Source organism: Chamaea fasciata, unplaced genomic scaffold (assembly GCF_029207755.1).
Source record: "Chamaea fasciata isolate MVZ Bird 193981 ecotype frontalis unplaced genomic scaffold, bChaFas1.0.hap1 SCAF_1, whole genome shotgun sequence".
NCBI lineage: Eukaryota > Metazoa > Chordata > Aves > Passeriformes > Sylviidae > Chamaea > Chamaea fasciata.
In genome coordinates, this window is record NW_027094086.1 from 34,935,333 (window position 1) to 34,954,110 (window position 18,778).

Sequence of the window (18,778 nt, forward strand, 5' to 3'; positions counted from 1 at the left end):
AAACAGACTATTTTGCAAATGGTATTTCTAAAAATGTCCAATAGCATGTATCTATCAGCCTTTCTTTAGCTCTTACAATTCTAAATCTTGGATAATCTGCATTCCCAAAACAATGCATTATTCAAAGTGAAATTCCATTAAACATTCTGCTGCTATATATTCAAGTACCGCTTGAAAACGTCCCACAAAAATATTTAACTTCTTTTTTCTTTCAAGAAGATTTTAGATTTTCATAGCCTCTCTTCCTTATTCAGAGTTTTCACAAGAGCAACTCTGAGTAATTAGAGTCGCCTAGGTAGACTTCAACTTAGGCAAACACACCAAGCAATAGAAGCCATACAGATATTCAAGAACAGTAAGACAAGTTTGAACATGAGATTTTTATTGGATCTCTGCCCAAACAGAGTTAATGATGCATGTCTCTCTATTCAAGGTAACCAAACATCTATGTGCATATGTATTGTATGCACTATTTTTACCTATATATTGTGTAGCTACTTTATCACCTAAAGCAATGTTTACTGCATTCCATTTTAATCTTTCCCTTCCCCTCCTAATTGTTCAGGAAAACGCACAAAATTTAAAATCAGCACGTGCAAGCAGATTTTGTGTCTTCTATGCCACCTTAATATTGAAACACCGTCAGGAGCACTGGCAAAATGGCAATTCCCGTCCACGTGAACTGCAGCACGGGTGGCAAGGAGGGAAATGCTTTGAAAGAGCAACTATATGCCACGTTTAGTAATTGTACTTACAAGTTATACGGCCACTAATTGTGCCATTAAGAAACATTGTTCTAAGTTTAACCCAAACTTCCTAAGGAATTAATACCGACTGCTTCTGTACCCTTGTGAATGGCACTTAGAGACGCGTTCCCCGTACTTTTCTTTCAAATTCCTGGCTGAAAAACCACAGATTCCAGGGTCTGGCCGTTCACAAAGAATAAACTCTTGACTAAAACAACGCGACTTTTTCGCAGCTGAGAAGGCAATCCATCCTCCGAACAACCAAGCAACAAGTTTCGCGAGTTCCTTTTTCTCCACTTCAGGCCTTATCTATTTTTTCAGAGCACGTAATTTGATCCAAAAAGACACTAATTTCGAAAAAACTTTCAGACCCAGGAGATCAGGTTTATTTCTCCAAGAGCGACAGCGCGGGGAAGCGCCTCTCGCCCGGCCTGCAGCGCCCGCCTCCCCACCTCCCTCCTTCCCTCCCCGGCAGCACCTCTGGGGCGCTCCCGGCGGCTCCGACCCCCGGGAGCAGCAGCGGGGCGGGGATGCGGCACTCGGGGCTCGGCCCCTTTCCGGATGGCGGCGCCGTTGTCAGGCAACGGCCGCACGACAAGCGGCCCCACCGGAGGGCCGGGACCAGCCCGGCCGAGCCGAGCCCCGCCGCCCCCGCGGGGACCCCCCAGACCCCGCGGTACGCCCCGGGCGCGCCCCCGCTCCTGAACCCGTCCCGCTGCCCAGCGAACCCCCCTCGCTCCCGCTGCCGCCAGCTCCGGGCCGTGAGCGACGCGGGCGATGGACCCGCCCGGCGGGGCTGGCAGGAGGGTCCCCGGGCGCCGCGCTGCCCCCTCCGCCCGCTCACCGGCACCGGCGGCCGCGGCTCCGTCCGCGCCCCGCGCGTTACCGCCGCCCCGGAACCCGGCGGGCGGCGCCGCGCAGCGCCCCCCGCTGCCCCGGAGGGCGGCGCCACCGGGCCGCCGCCTCCGCCGGGCGGGGAAAAGCAGCGGGAGGGGAGGCGGCGGCCGGCGGACTTCGCAGCGTCCCGGAGCAGGGTAGGATAGAATGGACCACAACCTCCCTGCTCAAGTACGGTCACCCTAGAGCACATGGCACAGGATTGCATCCAGACGGTTCGTGAGTATCTCCAGGGAGGGAGACTCCACAACCCTTCTGGGCAATCTGTTCCAGTGTCGGTCACCTGCACAGTAAAGTTCCTCCTCATCTTCAGGGCGAATTTCCTGTGCATCAGTTCGCTTTCCTCTTGTCCTTTTGCTTGGCACCTCCCAGCAGAGCCTGGCTCCATCCTCTTGACGCCTCCCGCTTTAGATACTTATATACATTGATAAGGCTGGCTCTCAGTCTCTTTCTCGAGGCTGGACAGGCCCAGCTCCCTCAGCCTTTCCTCATGAAAGAGATGCTCCCGTCCCTTAAACATCTTTGTTACCCTCCGCTGGAGTCACTCCAGAAGTTTCGTGTCTCTCTCGTACTGAGTGGCTCAGAACTGGTCACAGTAATGTAAAAAGCACAAGTAAATAAATAAATAAATGGATAAACAGTGAGAAAAGCCTCCGGCCGGGATCGGGTGAGCAGGTCGGACCCGGTGCAGAGCCGAGCGCGGCCGCTGGGGGGCGCAGCGCCGCCCGCCCCGCGCCTGCGCGGACCGTACCACCCTCCGTGCGCCCCCCCGGGCCGCGCTTGGTTCCGCCCGCGGCCCGGTGCGGCGGTGCGGGGCCGGGGCCCGAGCGGGGCCGGGAGCGGAGCGATGGCGGCGGCGGGGAGCGGCGCCTCCGGGAGCGGGATGGCGCAGAAGACGTGGGAGCTGGCGAACAACATGCAGGAGGCGCAGAGCATCGACGAGATCTACAAGTATGACCGCAAGCAGCAGCAGGAGATCCTGGCGGCCAAGCCCTGGACCAAGGAGTGAGTGGGAGCGGGGCGGCGGAGCGGGCGGGCGGGCGGGAGGGTGGGCGCTGAGGACCGGCCTGACCTGATGGCTCTGCCTTCCCGTCCGCGGCCTCCGCCTTGTTGCAGCCACCATTACTTCAAGTACTGTAAGATCTCTGCGCTGGCGCTGCTGAAGATGGTGATGCACGCCAGGTCCGGCGGCAACCTGGAGGTGATGGGGCTCATGCTGGGCAAGGTGGACGGGGAGACCATGATCATCATGGACAGCTTCGCCCTTCCCGTGGAGGGCACCGAGACCCGCGTCAACGCGCAGGCCGCCGCCTACGAGTACATGGCTGCCTACATCGAGAACGCCAAGCAGGTAAGGAGAGGTGGCAGGGGAGGTCTGACCTCCCTCGTGGAGATCCGGTGCGTCATGTGAGCTACTGGAACATACCTGGGGGGTTGCAGGCTTTCACCGTCCCTCCCCTCCCAGTGGTGAAGTGCCTGCCCGATTGTCCTGTCAAACATGACAGTAAGAACTATGTCAGCAGCACGGAACGCAGGGCCCGGTAAACGTTTTCCTATACATGTTTCACTAACTTACAGTAGTTCATCAAAGGTTGGACACGATGGTCTTGGAGATGTTTTCCAGCCTTAATGATTCTCTGAAAAGTAGTGTATTCTCTTTCCCTTTGTAAATTATTTTCATTGCTGAGGAAGTGTTTTTATGGCTGAGGCTGCTGGCTGTTTGAGAGAACGTGTTTCTAAAGTAACTGATACTTCTTTCTAAAAACTGTGCAAAATTAAATATATGTGTGCATTGGACGTACTTAGTATTTGTAGATGAGAATTATGACATTTATTCTTACCTTCTAAGGTCTTACTGTATAGTATGCCACTCTTTTCCTTAAGAAAAAAGAGATGTATTTGTGAAGAAAATGCCAATGAAGGAATGAGTAAAGTTTCAGTGCAACCTAATTATCTTGTCTGTTTCCCATCTTTGTCACTTTCTATCCAGAGGTCCATGTCACATTAAAGCTGAAGTGAAGTTCATATACAGTCAAGTTGTCTCGTGCAGAAGGGTAACAGAAATACAGCTCTGTTCTGTGGCTGGTGTGGAAACCAGCATAGCACATCAGAGCACTTGCTGATATCCTTCTTCCAATACAGGACAATTCTATCCTAGAAATAGGAGTTGAAATAACTTTGACTCCAAGCTCAAACAGTTTTGATACCCAGCTGACACACTGATTTTTAAACCAGCTAAAATTAGAAGCCCCTTACGTACTAAGTGGATACAACAGAGGGTATTTGGGTTATTTTGGAGAATTGTACTTACGTTCATAGCCTTACATAGAGTTGAAGGTATTGAAATGAATGTGCACTAGGCTGAATCATACCATCAGCAAAGTGTAAACATAACGCAGAAATAATTATGTTCTGGGATTTTTTTTTCTCATCCCTGTGAGAAAATGTAGAAATAATTCCTTTAATCTAGTTTGTTTTATCTGAAAACAATGTTGTGACGCTAATACTCTTGTTGCAAAAAATAGGTAACTTGAAGATATGTCTTTGCCTAAAGATACAGTTGTGCTATCTTTAAATAAAGATACATTCATAGAATCCTATTCTTAGGTACAAATACTGAATTTCAAAATGGTAAGTATATAGCATAAAATTATAAGCAGCTTGTCTTATGTTTAAAACAGTCCAGGTTTCTGTAGGAGTTATGTGATAGGAAATGGTTTTTTCCCCATTGTTTATGTTGTTCAGTTTTGTCTGTAGTTGGTTTCACAATTTAGAAACTGAACTTGTGTGCAAATAAAGTAACTCAGCTTTCCTGGTGCTCTAGCAGAGTTGTTATGCTGGCTGTTTCATGTTTGATTTTGGCAAGCACTTGTTCCTGGAATAGCTCTTTTTATCATTAGGTTTCTGGTTAAGATATCTTTATATAATTATATAAAGCACTATGTAAGGGCTTTATAGATGCTGCCATTCCAGTTACTTGATTCTCCGCAGACAGGATCTCGTCTTAATGTAGTTCAAATGTGTTATTTGGCTTTGAAAAACAACACACATTCTTCGGTGTTTTGTTGGTCTCTCTCATGGGAGTTGTAAAGAAAATGTAAACATTCTTCATTAGTTAAAAAATAAAGTAGGCATTTGTGTGTTCTCTCTCATCGTTACTGGAGCAGCCAGTAAACAATTCCATAAGCGAGGACTACAAAAATTAGGTTCAGTGGGTGATTATTCTCCTTTGGGGGTTTTTTGCTTTGGTCCTTTCTCTTGCAATATTTTTAGAGATAGCCACGTGTATTATTTGAAAGCTGCTATTTTAAAGTTTTATCTGATAAAAAGTTATCAAAAATTCAGCTTTTGGCTTTTAAACTTGTCTCCCGGCAGTAATTTCTGTTACTTCCGGTGTTTGAAAGCATGCCTTTGAAGTTATTTTTTAAACCCACCACTAACCTAACAGTGTATGTCTGTGAGGTATGTTACCATACTAAATAATTTATTCTCTACAGATGTTCCCTACATTATAGGAGATGAGGTTTACTTGTGTTACATCCCTAAGGAATTTCTCAGCCCTGCTGAGAGCAGCAGCTCACCATCCAGCTGTGTGGAACCTCTTCTGTCCTTCAGCTGGCCCTGAAGAAGGAGCTCCAGGCTCCTTGGAGGGTTTTGTTCTGTGGCAGCAGCTGTAGCAGAGAACGCCAGCACTATTCATTGTACGGTTTCTAGGGAGTATTTCCTCACGAGTGGCAATTCCTGTTGATCCTGCCGCGCCTTGCAGTGTGCTGGCAGTGCCGCTGGAGGGCAGCCGGTGCTTTGGGAATGGAGCTGAACGCTGGGGCTGTTTCCCTTCCCTGCTCTTCCTTAGGTCGGACGCCTGGAAAATGCCATCGGCTGGTACCACAGTCACCCCGGCTACGGCTGCTGGCTCTCGGGGATCGACGTCAGCACCCAGATGCTCAATCAGCAATTTCAGGAACCCTTCGTAGCAGTGGTTGTAAGTACTGGCTGGTGGGTGATAACCCTGCATAGCAAATCATGTTGAGGGGAGTAATTTTAGATTTCCATCTATTAACATTTTAGTAGTGTGCACTTGGCATGACACAGGTATTAGATCTATATATTAAACTAGTGCCACTCCTGCTTTGCTGGCCACATACTGGCCAATCCAGTATTTAGGAAATAAGGAAAATTAGCTCAGAAAAACAAAAAATCCACTGAAGGCTGTTGATACTGCCACCTTTTTAGAGGCTTTCATACCAACAGAAAAAGTACTGTTCATGACAGAACTAATGCAATTTGCATGAATTACATTTCTGAAATAAAATTACTTATAAACTTAATTTAGGCCTGTAATAAATAATAAAATGTATGTAATAAGTATTATCTCTTGTTTCTATAGATTGATCCAACAAGAACAATATCTGCAGGAAAAGTAAATCTTGGAGCTTTTAGGACATATCCTAAGGTAAATAGTTAAAATGATCTAAAATTATGTAGTGTGTGAACACTGAAGTGTCTTTAATGCTGTGCTGTACTGAATGTTCATTCCAAAGATGTGCTCATACACTGGTTACTGCCTGCCTTTAGATATTGATTGTGTTTATAAAGGTTGACTTCTAGTTTGTTTTTCATAGAGTTTTGGCAGTGTTACATCAATTACACTGTCCAGATTGTGGAGCTTTCCCAAAATTATGTAGGCTCCATATAGCTGTTTTTTAATGGACATAGTTGTAGGTAGTATTTATCAAAATTGTTTTAGGTTAGTTCTTCTCTGTTTATTTTTCAGACCTAAAACCAAATGTTAATAGCCTGTTTAATATGTTGTCATTTGCTTTTCAGTTTAGAAAAGGAAGGTTCAAAACTATCTACTTTTTCAAAGAAGTATTATGAATCTTCACAAACTGATGTACAAAAAAATTAATTAAACAATATGGGTTAGGCTTAAAACTAAAAAATCACATCAGTGTTGGAGATCTAGGTCTCCAAATGCATCCTCTCAGGTATACCTCTGGCTGTGCTATTTAATCGCAATCCAATAAAGTTCAGGTGTATCTGAAACCACTTCCTAAATACTTTGAGAATTTTGAACAGGGAGAAGAATCCTGTACCTGAAAACCAAATCACATGTGGAAAATGCACATGAGAAGCATATTTTTAGGGAGTTCTCACAGTTAGGGTGTTCTCAGCAGGCAGTTCTTGTTTCGTCGGTTGCTGTGAATGGCACCATCTTGGCTAAACAAGTAACTGAAAGTTTTAGATATCTCTAAGGAATATCCATGGATGTTTCTTCCCTCTTCTCAAATCTTCCCTCAGAATTTCCAAGAACAGGTAGAAAAATACTGTCTAAGCAGAAGCTTGCCCTTTCTTTGATCTAAGAAAGGACCTAATCATAGCTTGCTGTGTTACTAATTTGAAAAATCTCAACTATGACCACTATTTTGCTTTTGATAAACCTGCAAATGTAATGACTAGTACAGCTGGTGAAGCCAAATGTAAACCTGAGATCCAAGAAAATTCCAAATTTCAAGCTACCAGGGGTAATGTCATTTTCTCTAGACAAAAATAAACTAGAATTGCATAAACTAAAACTTTTTTTTTTAAGTTTAGGCATCCTGAAAAGCCCCAGAATTACTGTGTCATCTTTGCCATTTGTTAATTTTTTAGGGCTATAAACCTCCAGATGAAGGTCCCTCTGAATACCAGACTATTCCACTCAATAAAATAGAAGACTTCGGTGTACACTGTAAACAGTAAGTAACAGAAAAAGACAACTTTATTATTTTTTGTGTGTTTAGGTTATGATTCAGCATGGAAAACTAAATTTCTTGTAATGTTTTACATCATGAAGTTCACTGCTGCTTTAGCACTCTTGTTTTTGTGAACAAAAGTGTTACTGGCATTTATCAGGAGATGTTTTAAGGGAGAACTCTGCAAAGATAAAGACGAACCTGGTTAAAAGCTTTAGTAGTTGATCTCTGAACACTTCTAAGTAGTGATGCCTTGTTGGGGCAGGGGAGAAAGGGTCAGATGTAGATTGATCAGCAGGACCGGGGAAGCTGTGATCCCACTGCCCTTCTGAGTTAGGGGCAAGGGCTGTGCAGCTCCTCTTCTTGCATTACTGGGAGTGTTAACTTGTAACACCACTAAAGCCTGGCTTTCAAAATAGGTGTGGTAGAATGTGAGATTGCTTGCCTGTTTGTAACATTTATTGCTACCAAGCATTCCACAAGAAATTAGAAGTGATACATGCAAAACTACAATCATCTGTAAGTTATTACAGTATTGAAGAAACCAAGCATGGAATAGGTTGTTAAGAGAGTAATTTAAAAACTCTTGCAGTCTCATTTAACAGAACACAGCACTGTGTGTAGGGATTATGTATTAAATCTATATATGAATTACTATTGGAAGATCGTACAGAGAATTGGAACTGGGAGTAACCTAAAGTGCTTTGAATTTTTGAAGATATTTTCCATTGATAAGGATTTTTTGAGTTGCATGTACTTTGGATGTTACAGTCAAGACATATTTAGATGGACACTTATTTTGTTTGCATGTTTGTTTTTAAAGGTATTATGCTTTAGAAGTCTCGTACTTTAAATCATCTTTGGATCGTAAATTGCTTGAGCTGTTGTGGAACAAGTACTGGGTGAACACTCTCAGTTCTTCTAGTTTGCTTACTGTAAGTACCACAGTTGTGTGCATTGATTCATTCATGAGTCTGAAAGCCAGGCCCTCTGTTATAAAATGCTTAATAGAACACTGATAGATACAGGCCCCACATTAAGAATGTCAGATAAAACAAGGTTTTCCTAATCATAAATACTGAAACATTCCTCATATCTGCTCTGTAAAAGGAGAAGGTGGGAATAACATATTTCATTTTACTGAGTTCTCTCTCTACACTTAGATTTTGTCTTAAATACTTTTTAACCTTGTATCTCTATAGAGCACTGCAGTGAATAATGGTGTTTAATAAGTAAACACTTAAGAAAAAATAACCAATGGAACTGTTAAAACTAGGTTACAACAGAAATAACTGCAGGTTGACCTTTAGTGTAGCAGCTGAGCATCAAAACCTCCCCTCTGCAGAAGCCAATTTTCTTTTTCTCTTGGTCCAAACCAACTGAGTCTTACTTACTCCTACATAATTTAGGGCATGGGTTGAAAGTAATAAAAAGAACCCAATTCAGGCTTTAGGGACTGAGCATCTGTCAGATGTTCAGCTTCCATTCTCTTAACCACCACTCATGTTCTATATCACTTCAATTGCATGTGTAGATTAAAATATGCAGCACTACACTTTTAAAAACTTTCCTCAGATTTGGTTTATTTTGTGTATAAGTGCTTGAATTTATGCTTAAATTCAAAATGTTTATTACTTTCTTTGTCTTAAGAATGCTGACTACACCACTGGCCAAGTCTTTGATTTGTCTGAAAAATTAGAACAGTCAGAAGCTCAGCTTGGAAGGGGCAGTTTCATGCTGGGTTTAGAGACTCATGACAAGAAGTCAGAAGACAAACTTGCAAAAGCAACAAGAGACAGGTAAGATAACACATCCACGTTTTCTTTATGTGAAAAGTACTATTTGGTTTTAAACTTTTATCATGCCTGTAATTGTAACCTGAGAAGATTAGAGATAAGAATTAGATTATAGCTAGGAATGAGAGACTCCAGAAGTCACTAGTAGTTTTTGAAAGTTAAAGAAAATCTTGCCTCTATTGAACATACAATGAATTTTTAATTTTGGGGGCGTTTGGAATAAATTTAACTCTAGTTTATTAAACAAGAAATTGCTATAAAAGTCCATCAGTATCTGGCAAACAAAAAAAAATGTTTTCTGCCTTGTGCAAAATTGTAACTTTGCTAGAAATTAGTACATTTTAATGGTTAATTTGGTTAAAACTAACAGTAAGTAAAATTATGGTATAGAGCATGATTTTAAGAACTAGTGTTAACAGTCCAGTAAGTTTAGCTTACACTTGTCTAATACTTCTACTAATGTAAAAATTATGAACTCCTTTTTTTTCGTATTTCTTAATAATGTATCTTTTATTTTAGAAATAAGAAAAGGTTGGGGTTTTGTTGTTGTTTTTTGTTTTTAAGAAGTAGCTTACAACTATTCTGGCCTTTATATTTAGCTACCTTGACTGATAGCAAATACTTGGTATTATAAGTTATTAAACTTCTTATCACTAGGTGTACAACATTACTTCAAAGAAATGGTAATATTTTCCTTCAGTTTTCCTTGTGTTTATTGGTGATCAGCTCTGTTTTTGATCTTTGAAGTACACTAGTTGCTTCTCAGTAATACTCACATCTCTTTCCCAATAGTCTTAAGAATTACATCTGTGCTTAGACTATATCATATTAGAGTCACTGTTTTTCCAAGTAAAATCTTTTAACAGAGATTAATAATCTCTAACATCTCATGCAGCTGGATTGTCCAAAAACATCATATTTGGCAAATTTCAGACTTTGAAAACCAAGAAATACTTGGTGGTACAAACTCAGGTCCATCCGTGGAGAAGGCAGGACTCACCTGCACACACCTTAGGAGTATTCTGAGTGAGGTGTAGTAATTCCATTTGATAAGGAAACAATTCTGTAGAACCCCTTGGAACGGAGTGCAAAAACTGAACAAAATCTGCGATGTTTGCATTTGCATGTTTTCAGATTTTGAGGCTTTCTGTCCCTCTTCCACATCACTTTATGTTGATAGTAGAACAGGTTCCTGGTATTCTCGCCCCCTGACACACCTTTGTTTCCTTTTTCTGTAAAGTTAACAGCTCTTACAAGTTTTCTAACAAACATGATCGAGTTGGAGGGGGGTTGACTTTTAAGAATTAATACTCATTTAGCCTATTTGAATTGCAGATTATATGTGCAGTGGAGTTAATGCTGTTGCTAGCTCATAGCAGCCAGGTTAAGTGATACATCTCAGTTCCTGTAGGGAAACAGAATAGCAATGCTTTAAAGACTTTAAAGTGAGGAGGATGGAGTTGCTGATAAGTTTTCATTGCGGTTTGGAGTCTTATAATACTGACTGCATTTTATTTTCCCCTTACTCTCACATGCTTACAGTTATTCTAAGAAATAGCTCGTTCTCTGATCATGTTACTATATTATTTGTTGCAGCAGTTCTAGACATTTTTGTTTTCTGTTTCTATTTAGTTTTCATCAACAGTTAGTTTATAAACTGTAAGGGATTGGAAGGAATTGTTTTTGTCATAAATTCTGCCTTCCTATGCAACCAAAGCTACCACAGTTCCCAAAATGAAGTGTAAGACTCCTGCAGATGCATGTTTTTCTTCAATTAGTGATTTTTCCTAAGAGAAGAGTAAAAACAGTAGAAGACCTGTGCAGACTCAGGACAATTAATTTAGTGTCACCTAAATTACTCTGAAGAAATAAGGATGCAAATATCACTGAAGGATTGTTAGACATACTTGTTTTGGGAAAACAGTGCTGTAAGGCATGAGCATAAAGGTGCTTACACTGGGCTGTATGGTAACTTCTGTTGCTGTCCATGCATACCTCTAAACCATTTTCTGAGGGGACATGTGCATTAGCCAAATTGTGCTCCAAGTCAGCTTGCTTTCCCTAGGATCCCTTTATCAGTCTTAACAGTAATTTGTCACTATTCTCCATACCTTCAGTCCTGATGAATCTTTTGCATTTGTACAGTCTGTTTTTATTTGTTAGTTTGACACTACATTGCTCTACGGCAGACAGTGGGGAAAACTTGGATCAATAGGAGTCCTCACAGCTCTTAGGGGGTTTTGCACATTACATATTTTGACCAATAACTTATATATTGACCAATAATTTGTTCTATAAACTTTTCTTTAATGTTCCCTGTGAAGTTTCTCAGAGGGACCATGGTTACTGTACACTACTGTCTTGGGCTTGGGCAAAGGAGATAAGGTAGAGAGCAGTGAGAGCCTGCAGATATTGATAATACCAGCTGATAGCTCCACTCCCCTAAGGATTTTTATTTTATTTTATTTTTGGTTCAGATGACCACAGAGCCCACTTGCTATTGTTAATGTAAGATATCCTAAACTGCAAGACAAAGTTTGCTGGAATTAGTCTTTATGTGTATATAGTCAGTTTGCTTTTTAAGTAACAAAAAGGTATTGGCAACAATGGCTAAATTGCTGTATGTGACTGTTCCTTTCTGGACAGTTTTTAAGATTCATGGGGTTATGGGCACCCTGAACTTCTAAAACAGCTGGATATCTTCAAGGAAAATGACAGTTCAGTTCCGTTTTTGTCCAACATTGAATTTATGCTTGTTTTTCAGCTGCAAGACCACCATAGAAGCTATACATGGATTGATGTCTCAGGTTATTAAGGATAAACTTTTTAATCAAATTAATATAGCTTGAAGTGCATTACCAGTTGATATGTATCTCCAAAGCAGAAAATATCATAGTTTCTTTTGCTTGGACTTGTTCAGTTTGGGAAATGAAGCCGAAGTGGAAAATTATTCATTTAATTTGTAGTACTTTAATATTTCCCACCTGTCTGACCAGTTTTAAAGAACAAAATGTTCCAAAATGTCATGCAGCTTTTTGTTCTTTATGATAAAACCAGTTTGCAGAATTGTTCCAAAGGAAAATAAATGTGACTTACTGGATTTTGCTCTTAGATATTTATCTCTATTATCCAACTGCAATAAAAGAATTTTGAAACTAAATGTGCGTTTTGGGCCTTGATATTTTTGGCAAACGTTTATCTTCTCTTTTTCTTATTGTTCTGTAGAAAAGTTCTGTCTACTCAGCTTAGATAGGTAACCTATGTAGTGCAAGAAGTTTGTTTCTCAGATTTTAATATCTGTGCTTAATTTTAAGAATTGAAATCCCACTTGTTTATCTTATGACAAATTATTAAATTCAAAGGAGCCTTTCCTGACTGAGGTTTACTGGTCCAGCCAGAAATGGTTTCTTTCACAGTCATGAAACATTTATGCATGGTACAACAGTATTTTGCTTATAGCTTCACACTCATGATGGCCATTTTATATTTCTAAATAGTCAACTGTTGACCAGCTCTGCAGTGGAACTCATGCCATGGTTGTATACCATTATTTTTCTCCTGCTCACCTTCTATTGCTTGTCATAATCACTTGTTGCGTACAAAGGAACAAAATGAAAAATTACCTTTGAAATACGCATCAGGCTAATTTCGGGCCACAGATACTAAATGCATTAATCATAATTTCTGGCTTACAATGTGGTGCTGCTGCAGGGCTGATCTAAGTTTGTTTTGGAGGCTTTCATACTGTATTTCAATAATACAAGATGTTTGGATTCCTTTTAAGTTTTCATCTTTAATCCTGAGTTTCCTGGGGGTTTTTGAATGTTTACTTTCAGGATAATTTATGCTTTATACAATATGCCATTATGCTTTATATCCTAAGTAACTGATTCTCCTTTTCAGCCGTAGCTCTGCCTTGATGTGGGTTTTGTTTTTGTTTTGGTCTGGAAATTTTAATAGCTATTACTCATTTAGGCCTTTTCATCCAAACAGATTCCAGTGCATTTGAAGTTAAGGTGCAAGTTATACAATGAAAATCTGTAATTCAGCAGAGAAGTGCAGATACCCTGAAGCAGAAGTTCATCAAGAGTTTTAAAGCAGCAGCATCCAATTGCATAGGAAAAGTATGTTAAATCGTAGCTAGTAAATTTGAGATAATTATCAGATGTGCAATTTGGTAGGAGAACAGTTTTATTCTTTTTTCAGCATGATGGTGGTGGGGAGTCAGGAGAAGAAAGCTGTGGTATTTTAATAGTTCAAGGTACTTATTTTCTTGGAAATTGCACCAGCAGACCTCGGTACAAACAAGCACAGTATGTAAGTACACAACAGTTCCTTTTAAGTTCAAGGAAGATAGGGCAAGTGTACCTGGCCAGTAACTTTCCTTATTTAATTTTCTTCCACAGGTCTTTGAAACTTTAAATTGAGCACATAGCCATTGTCCCAGTCAATACGTGTTTACACAAAGAAGCACTCTGCTTTTGTGATACATTTCCTAATAGGCATCTCTATTGGTACTTTGTAGAATTCTCTTTGCATAACATGATCCAAAGGTTTTGCACATCTTGTATCTACCTAAAATATAAAATAATAGTTTCATCTCATATTAATCTATGACTGTATTGAAACTGTCCTTGTTTGTGATAGCAGTGAACTGAATTTTTTTGCATATAGGATCACAAACAATGTTTTTAGTCACAGATGGCTTAATTTAAAATACCAAGTTGTTTTATGAACTATAGCAGTATGAATGCTGATGTTTAAATGCTCATGTGAACAGTTGTCCATTGAGTTATATGTCTTGTTACTTGCTGAGCATATGGTGTTATAACTCAGTTTAAAATTATACATGTAGTGGGGCTGTACCTGTTGCCTGCATAGGATCCTTTCTGCAGCGTTCAGGAACCAGAAAAACAGGGCCTTTGTCTTTGAAGAGCCATTTATAATGCTACCATTATTCCAAATTCTGAGATCCGAGTTCCATGCACTGAAGATCATTACCACGAAGGAGGGATCCCCATCTACACTCACAAACAGGTGTATCCTGAACAATGGAGAATCATTAATGAATAGATGCCTTAATTCTACCAAGCAGTTGGGAGAATTCAAGAATATTAGTAATAAGGGTTTTCTTGAGAACAGTACATGTTGTTCAGATACATTGATTTATTCTTCCTCATTTGCACCCACTTTTTATTTAGAAATAAGTTTATTCAAATGAGTGCCACATACCAGGTAGCTGACAGCTGAAGTAATGCAGTGAGTACTAAAGCACATACAAATGAGTTCTCTTTGGTAAGATTTTTTGAGACAGGCTTGCATTCCAAAATACTGAGTGCCTTTTGCTTTTCAATAAATAAAAATCTTAATGAACACAAGTAATTTTTTTCTTCTAATAGTATTTGCCAACATATTCTAATTATAGAATGCTGAAAATGCTGAATTGTGTTTGAACTTCTTCCCTATCCTGTTCTGGTTTTCTTTTTTGAAACATACCCATGTGCTCACCTTTTTCATGTATGCAAATTACATTATTAAATAATTTATAGATACTAATACCACCAAAATCCAAAGAAATACATGTGTATATCCAAAGAAATACGTGACAAATACAAAGGACTAAGCTGTAATTTCTGATAGAATACTAATTTGCCTTATTGTGAGTGGGCTAGAAGAAGAGCCAGGGACAAAGATGCTTCATTATCTTATCAGATCTGCTTGTCCTTTGAAGGTCTCTTCAAATGTTTGGTCAGGAATGGAATGACAGCTCCAATAAATTAATTTTATTGCCTGATGATTGAATGGCTTGACTTCTGTCGCAACCTGAATGAGAAAAAAGACTTAAGGTTTTTTCTTGCCTTTTTCATTTTTAAATTTACTGCATGGAGTAATGCAGCTGTGAGAGACTGGCTTTTGTTTCTGTTTCCCTGTTGTCCTGTCCTCCAGTCTACCTAAAACAAAAGTAGGCAAGAGAAGGTGAGGGGGTATGGACCTGCTGATGGGCCATCTCCAAAGGCAGCTGTAGGAGTGCTGCTAAGGGAGAGCACCTGAACCTGGCCACTTTTTAACCTGTTTTGAATGGATCTAGGAGATTTCTAGAGTATTTCTAGTTCTAATAGCATGGCATGGGGTGATTAACAATTTTGTTTGCTTTACCCTCCACCTTTATGTTTATTTGCTTTCATGATGTCATCACCTCAGCCTTCTCTCTAAACTGAGAAGTTTCAGCTTTTTTATCTTGTTGTTATAAAGCTGCCACTTTACCCACTTGATAATTTTATTTACCCTCCATACATGCCACATCCTACTTTGACCTTGACACAGAGCCCAGACCTGCACTGTACTCCAGATTTGGGTGCACCGAAGTTTTAGAGAGAGGCCAAATACTTCTCCCTCAGTCCCTTGTCTCCCTTGTAAAAAGCTAATTAGGTGATCAGGCTATTTATTAGGGTAATTTTTTTTCTAAATATGTCTAGATCCAGCAGCTCCATTTGTACCTTGAAGCACACAGACTTTCAAAACTTCAGCCCTTGCTCTGAGGGAAAATGGGAGTTAGCAAATATTAAGTGTTTGCCTAGAACTCTTACATTAGATATCTACTGGAGACTAAGCCTTTCTGAAGGCTTATACTAAACAGGAATTTTAAATAATAAGCTCAGTACACTGAAGAAAAAATTTAGGATATGTTTCAGACCCAAAAACTTTCTGGCACCATTAGCCACAGGTATCTGGGTTTTGTCACAAACTCTGTAATCTTTATTCTTACAAGCAGCCTCATTGAAGTCAAGAAATGTTTTTGCTTTAGAAAAAGCTAATAAAAAAGCTGACCTGAAGCTTTTGCTTTTGAGCAGTGTCACAAGTTCTTCAGTTGTTCCTTACCTCACATTCATGCCAGGTCAGAAGAAATATTCCTTGAGCTTTTCATAAATTATCTTTGATTCTAGTACTGGAATAACAGGCAACTGTGACCTAGTTACAAGAGCTCTGTTCACTGTCTGTCTTTGGTATTCCTTGAAAAACTCGCCTTACCCCTGTTCAGACCCTGTTTGACAAGGGGCTCTCTCGTTTTCCTTGCCTTTGGTGGCAGCGTGTGCACACGTGCTCAGATTAAATAGAATGAGCTCCCTTAAACTTGATATTTAGTAAGTGTAGCATAATGTTCTTGCATTTCTATCACTTGTGCCTTTATAAAGTTTTGACTGCAGCTGGTTTTGGCTATTTTGATTTTACCTTAACTTGTCCAGTGTTTCATGAAACTTCAGTATGACACATAGATTTACTTCAGAAAGTATAAGGTTGCCATGAACCTGGGTACAGGATCACTCCTGCGCAGCATAGTACATTGCCCCAAGGCATGCAGTGTTTCCACAGTAGTCCTCCATTTATTATGAACTGCAATGCCAGTTGATTATTTAATGTTGATTATGAAAAATGGAAGAATACAAGCTGTAAAGCTAATTGTTGACAAGTTACTATTTTGTTTATAAGGTTAAAAAATATAGTAAATATAATTAAATATTAATCATCTTACTTATTTTCACCCTTTTGGTAAATTTTGTAATTTTTTTATGTCAGTGTTTTAAAATAACCTTGGTATGTTATTTTCTCTTTGATAAAAAGGCTGTTTATTTTATCTATTTTAATCACTGTGCCTCAGAAATTCCAAATCAAAATTGGACTCGCATTATACCACGAAAATTTCTCACTGAAGGGGGTCAAGCACAGAAACAGGCTTCCCAAGGAAGTAGTTGAGTCACCATCACTGGAAGTATTTAAAAGACAAGTATGTGAGGCACTTAGGGACATGGTTTAGTTGTGGACTTGGCAGTGCTAGGACAATGATCTTTCCAACCTTAATGGTACTATTATATTTGAAGTATTTATTGAAATCTCAATATATTTTGTAGATCATACCATAAACTAAGTTAAGATAAAACGATAAAAACAAATACATTAAAAATTAAAAAGCCAGAAAAAAATGTAAATACCACACAGCTGAGATAGCATCCTTTTAGGGTGCAAGTCCCTAAGAGTTAAAAATGATTAAAATATGGGGTGATAAAATATAAGATTAATTGCGTGCACACAGAACTTTTTTCATGTGTCAAGTCTTGAAGAACTGACATCGGAGAGTATCCAGTTAGTTGAAAGATTTTTCTTGAGTTAAAAACAATTATGCTAAACCTTTAAGGAAATAATGAAGTATCTTGTTCCTCAGGGTGTATTTTTATGAGCTGTACTTTTACTTTTCAGAGCCTCAGAATAATATCCACAAGGAAATATGTAATTTAGGAAAGTTAATTTTGACCCTAAGATGAAACCTCTAACATGAAATATTTGCTGTGACGTCTGGTTTGTTTTTAATTATGAAAAATTGCTTCATACAGGACTTTCTGAAAACTACAGTATTCTGGGAAGTAGCATGGTCCAGTGGATAGGTCACAGGACTGCATCTCAAGAGAATGGGGTTTTCTTCATGGCTTTTCAGAAACCAGGAGTGCATACACTTTAGCAAGGCATTTTTGCCAGAGCTAGTGTCTGTTTCCCTCTATGAAATAAGAAGATTGATCATTAGCCTTTTAAAAATATAGATGATGAAGTATATGTAAGTATTTCTGGGTTTATGCACTAAAGGTCATACATCTCTAGTTTGTCAGACATTACCACCTTTAATAACAATTTGTAATAATGCTGTTAGCAAAGAATGTTTACTCTGTTTTGCATAGTTTTTCTCTTTAGATCATCACAGATAGGAAATGGCTAAGCCCTGTGAGGGGATTATAAATGTATTGTTTTCAGAACTCTTCATTTCCAACTGAAACATGTATCCAACTCCTATGTAAATTTGTCCATCATTTCCTGTGTGAATTTCTGTTTGCTCTAGCCCAGATTACCTTAGGGCTTATGTGCAACTGCAGTGGCATTACTTTAATATAAAAGGAAATTAATTTATGTGCCTGCATCTAATGGCATGCAATCTTTAGTAATTACAACCATCTGAACTTTCTTCTCCAGCTGAAGACAAGTTGCATTCACATCACTTGAGATTAGAATTAATTATATTAATTCTTATAGTGGAAATCTTTTTCTAAGGGAGGCATTTTCAGTCTGAGTCCTACAAAGCTGGAGATTTAACTAGAGAAAATGGCAGATACTGTTTCAACTTAAACAAGATGTATGTATTTTATATGGTGACACAAGCACCAAATTAGCTCCTCGTTATTCCAAGTTTGTGTGGAAGTTCTTCCTTTTCCACTTTAAAAATTCTTCTTAGGACATCTAGGTAAAACTCTCAGAGTAGCAAAAATGGTTTAACACAAATATTTAAATCATCAGCTGGGGACAAAAAACACATAAATAACATTTTACTCCTATTTAAGAAAAGAGAATGAGTGTGTGAGTACTCAGATATCTGTACAAAATAATTCTGAGATACCAGTACACCTTTGGACTGTTTCTGAATCACAGCATACTATAATATTATTACTAATAATAATAGTAGCATAAAAATAATAATTTTTACTTTCTTCTCTTGATTCATCTGCCAAACTTCATTACAACATTTGCCAAGCTATTTTTTCCTCTATGGTGAAAACTTGATGTT

At 39.5% G+C, this 18,778-nt stretch overlaps 2 protein-coding genes across 8 annotated transcripts in view; one reads left to right on the forward strand and one right to left on the reverse strand.

Moving 5' to 3' along the window:
* Positions 1-1,667, reverse strand: part of CSPP1 (centrosome and spindle pole associated protein 1) — a 67,941-nt gene extending 66,274 nt beyond the window's left edge. For 4 of the 7 annotated variants that reach the window (XM_066180404.1, XM_066180407.1, XM_066180413.1 and 1 more), the window contains exon 1: positions 1,591-1,665. The gene's annotated coding sequence lies outside the window, so the exon portion shown is untranslated. Of the gene's footprint in view, positions 1-1,590 lie in introns of all 7 variants that reach the window. The other 3 variants (XM_066180422.1, XM_066180394.1, XM_066180418.1) reach the window with 2 other exon arrangements.
* Positions 1,668-2,433: 766 nt separating this feature from the next.
* On the forward strand, positions 2,434-12,334 carry COPS5 (COP9 signalosome subunit 5). Its single transcript, XM_066180428.1, has 8 exons — positions 2,434-2,648; positions 2,760-2,994; positions 5,497-5,625; positions 6,031-6,096; positions 7,296-7,381; positions 8,202-8,313; positions 9,029-9,177; positions 11,939-12,334. Exons 1-8 carry the CDS (start codon positions 2,491-2,493, stop codon positions 12,021-12,023), a joined length of 1,020 nt encoding a protein of 339 aa, XP_066036525.1. The 5' UTR covers positions 2,434-2,490; the 3' UTR covers positions 12,024-12,334.
* Positions 12,335-18,778: the final 6,444 nt, after the last annotated feature.